Raw genomic sequence first — 4,437 nt, 5'->3', positions numbered from 1 at the left:
CATTCCTTTTTATGGCTGAGAAATATTCCTTTGTATATACGTACCACATCTTCTTTATCCATTCCATTCCATGTTGATGGACATTTAGTTTGCTTCCATGTCCTGGCTATTGTAAATAGAGCTGCAGTGAACATTGGTGCGTATGTGTCTTTTTGAATTATGGTTTTCTCAGGGTATATGCCCAGGAGTGGGATTGCTGGGTCATATGGTAGTTCTAGTTTTAGATTTTTTTTTTTTTTAAAAAGACACATTTATTCAGCGTCACAATCAGACTATTACATTTAGCAATCAACAGCATGGGTGCAAAAAAAAAAAAAAAATCTACATTAAAACCCTTTGTTGGAATGCTTTACACTTTCCACAGAACAGAAACTAAAATAACCTGTTATACAATTAGTCACAAATACAGTCCTCGAGGTTTTTTTGCCCATACACATGAGTATTGTCTAAAACATGTCTTCTTTGTAACAGCTAGGCCCTGCCACCACTGTGCTTGGCTGAGTTCACAAATCTGTTGTAACCTGTAGCTTCCCTGTCACTTCTCTGGCTCTCCTCTCCTGCTAAGCTTTGTTTCCTGGCAGTAATCAAAACCTTCTGCCACTGCCATAGCTACTGCTGCTGCTGGAACCACCATAGCCACCTTGGTTTCGGGGTTTGGCAAAGTATTGGCCTCCACCACCATAGGGGCCAGAACTTCTGCCTCCAAAGTTTCCTCCTTTCATGGGTCCAAAATTTGAAGACTGATTGTTGTAACTGCCAAAATCATTGTAGCTTCCACCACCTCCAAAATTGCTTCCATCATTACCAAATCCATTATAGCCATCCCCACTGCCACCATATCCACCACCACTGCGGCTGCCACCAAAGCCACCTCGACCGCTGAAGTTTCCTCCACGACCAAAGTTGTCATTCCCACCAAAACCACCTCCACGACCACCACCAAAGTTTCCAGAACCACTTCGACCTCTTTGGCTGGATGAAGCACTAGCCATCTCTTGCTTAGATAGGGCTTTCCTTACTTCACAGTTGTGGCCATTCACAGTGTGGTATTTCTGAATGACAATCTTGTCTACAGAGTCATGGTCATCAAAGGTTACAAAAGCAAAGCCTCTCTTTTTGCCACTGCCTCGGTCAGTCATGATTTCAGTCACTTCAATTTTCCCATACTGTTCAAAATAATCTCTTAGATGATGTTCTTCAGTGTCTCCTTTAATGCCACCAACAAAAATCTTTTTCACAGTTAAGTGGGCACCAGGTCTTTGAGAATCTTCTCTTGAGACCGCCCTCTTTGGTTCCACAACTCTTCCATCCACCTTGTGTGGCCTTGCATTCATGGCCGCATCCACCTCCTCCACAGTGGCATATGTGACAAACCCGAAGCCTCTGGAGCGCTTGGTGTTTGGATCCCTCATTACCACACAATCTGTGAGCGTTCCCCACTGCTCAAAATGGCTCCTCAGACTCTCATCGGTTGTTTCAAAGCTCAAACCTCCGATGAAGAGCTTCCGCAGCTGTTCGGGCTCTTTGGGTGACTCTGACTTAGACATAACGGCAGTGGAGGGTTGGGGGGAGACGTCAGCAATGCTTACTTGGCAGCGTCCACGAGCAGAAAGCTAGTTTTAGATTTTTAAGGAACCTTCATATTGTTCTCCATAGTGGCTGTATCAATTTACATTCCCACCAATAGTGTAAGAGGGTTCCCTTTTCTCCACACTCTCTCCAGCATCTATTGTTTGTAGATTTTTTGATGATGGCCATTCTGACTGGTGTGAGGTGATACCTCACCGTAGCTTTCTTTTTTTTATTGTTCACATTTATCGTATTTGGCCTCACCCATTTCTCAACATTTAGGACTAGTGTTTTGTTTTTTTTAATTAATTTTTATTAGAGTATGGTTGCCTCATTGTAGTTTGGATTTGCATTTCTCTAATAATTAGTGATGTTGAGCATCTTTTCATGTGTTTGTTGGCTACCTGTATGTCTTCTTTGGGGAAATGTCTATTTAGGTCTTCTGCCCATTTTTGGATTGGGTTGTTTGTTCTTTTGATATTGAGCTGCATGAGCTGCTTGTATATTTTGGAGATTAATCCCTTGTCAGTTGCTTCGTTTGCAAATATTTTCTCCCATTCTCAGGGTTGTCTTTTCGTCTTGTTTATGGGTTCCTTTGCTGTGCAAAAGCTTTTAAGTTTCATTAGGCCCTATTTGTTTATTTTTATTTCCATTTCTCTAGGAGGTGGGTCAAAAAAGATCTTACTGCGATTTATGTCAAAGGGTGTTCTGCCTATGTTTTCCTCTAAGAGTATTATACTGTCTGGCCTTACATTTAGGTCTTTAATCCATTTTGAGTTTATTTTTGTGTGTGGTGTTAAGGAGTATTCTAATTTCAGTCTGTTACATGTAACCATCCAGTTTTCCCAACACCACTTATTGAAGAGACTGTCTTTTCTCCATTGTATATTCTTGACATAGGGTAGAATCTTATTCCTCCTTGAAAAGGAAGGAAATTCTGACATGCTACAACATGGATGAACCTTGAGGACAGTATGCTAAGTGAAATAATCCAGTCACAAAAAGACAGATAGGTACCCCTTATATGAGGCACCTAGAATCGTGAAATTCATAGAGACAGAAAGTAGAATGGTGGTTGCCAGGGGCTTGGAGGAGGGAGGATGGGGAATTGTTTAATGGATTACAGAATTTCAGTTTGGGAAGATGAAGAGTTCTGGAGATTGGTTGCACAACAGTTCAACGCTACTGGACTACACGCTAAAAATGGTTAAGATGGTAAATTTTATGATACGTGTATTTTACCACCCGCCCCCCCGCCCCGCCCCTCACCAAAAGAGCTTCTGTCCACATGGATAGTTGGTGTTTCGTTTACTCTCAACTATTCTGTGCTTGTCCTAATATGCCACTAATGATATTCTTTCCACAAAATTAATCATGCATCAGACGCTAACGCATCCTTCCCCCAACCGGTTTGTCACTGCCCAGAAAAATAATATTCACTGTTGATGTGTGGATGCTGTTCGAGTCTCCACCCTCCTCTCTCCAGATCACACCTTCCCACTCTGTGCTCGAGGCAGGGTGCATTACAGGTGGTACTTAAAGTTCACCGCGATCTCTCTTGCCACAGGCTCTTTGCTTTGGTACTCTTTTCTCTGCTGTATGGTAACCTCTACTTTTAGGATTCAGCTGAGGAATCATTCCTTCTGGAAAGTACTTTTGACCCCAGAGTCTGAATCTGGCGCTTCCTCTGGTCAGGCTTGTCCTGGCCACGTGGAACTGTCCTGCTCTGTTTCCCGGTCTGCATCTCACGCTGGACTGTGCCTTACTTACTCGATGTTCCCAGTGTCTAGCCCACCGCTTGCACAGGGTAGGGGCTCAGAAACCTTTGCCGGAAGATGAACTGTGTCTCGGAAGATACTGCTGTAAGAGAGACGTATTCAAAACTGCCCAACACCAATTGCTGATCTGCAACTCTCCGGCTTTTTTTTAAAGTTCATTTTGAATCATTGTGGTAAAATACATGCAACATAAACTTTGCCATCTTAACCATGTTTAAGAGCATAGTTCATTGGTATTAGGTAGAGTCATATTGCTGTGCAGCCGTCACCACCATCCATCTCCAGAAGTCTTCATCTTGCAAAACGGAAACTCTGCACCCCTTAAACAATGACTCCCCATTCCTCTCTCTCCTCAGTCCCTGGCAGCCACCATTGGGCATGTGTCCTTTTGTGACGTGCTTATTTCATTCAGCGTAATGTCCTCAGGGTTCATCTATGTAGTAGTAGCATGTGTCAGAATTGCCTTCATTTTTAAGGCTGAATAATATGCCACCATATGTATGTACCACATTTATGCATTTATCCATTGATGGACCCTTGGGTTGCTTCCACACCTTGGCTATTGTGAATAATGCTGCTGTGAACATGGGGTAGCCCTGACTTCTTAAGCATGACAGGTCTGTCTTTGTGCCATCTATACAGCACCACATAAAAAACACACCTTTTAGACCCCGAATTCTTACATCCTCCATCCTGAACCATTTTTCTCCATCCATCTGCTTTCTGTCCTCTTCCAGTCTCCCCAGCGTTGACCTTGTGACTTGTTTCCTTCACTTAGAACTGCGTCTGTGGTTTCTGTCTGGGTTCATACACAACCCCTTGTCTGTGGTTTCGGATCTGTCATGTTACAGGTCCAGTCGGAAGACTTGCTTCTCTACCTCGTGGAGTTTGGGATCTCCTGACAGAATGTCTCCCCCTCCTCCTACCCCTCTACTTTCTCCACCCCACCAGGCTTTTCTCTTCCGCTTTGCCACCTATTCCCATTGGAGAAGGGAGGCTCCACTGGCAGCAGCCGTCCCATGCTCTGTTTGGCGTGAAGCCCCCCTTCCTTACCCTTGGCCCCTACTGCTCCCCCTTCCCCCATTTCCCA

At 43.9% G+C, this 4,437-nt stretch overlaps 1 protein-coding gene across 1 annotated transcript; it reads right to left on the bottom strand.

Moving 5' to 3' along the window:
* Positions 1-239: 239 nt before the first annotated feature.
* LOC136130526 (heterogeneous nuclear ribonucleoprotein A1-like) lies at positions 240-1,607 on the bottom strand. The gene has a single exon (XM_065886986.1). The coding sequence runs from the start codon at positions 1,545-1,547 to the stop codon at positions 585-587; it is 963 nt and encodes a 320-aa protein (XP_065743058.1). The 5' UTR covers positions 1,548-1,607; the 3' UTR covers positions 240-584.
* Positions 1,608-4,437: the final 2,830 nt, after the last annotated feature.

This window comes from Phocoena phocoena, chromosome 11, assembly GCF_963924675.1.
Source record: "Phocoena phocoena chromosome 11, mPhoPho1.1, whole genome shotgun sequence".
Taxonomy (NCBI): Eukaryota; Metazoa; Chordata; class Mammalia; order Artiodactyla; family Phocoenidae; genus Phocoena; species Phocoena phocoena.
The sequence above is the reverse complement of the archived record's forward strand: the minus strand, read 5'-3'. Positions and strand labels throughout refer to the sequence as shown.

Bases quoted from the DNA above. Each gene is read 5' to 3' on its own strand.
- LOC136130526 (XM_065886986.1), bottom strand. From the start codon at position 1,547: ATGTCTAAGTCAGAGTCACCCAAAGAGCCCGAACAGCTGCGGAAGCTC.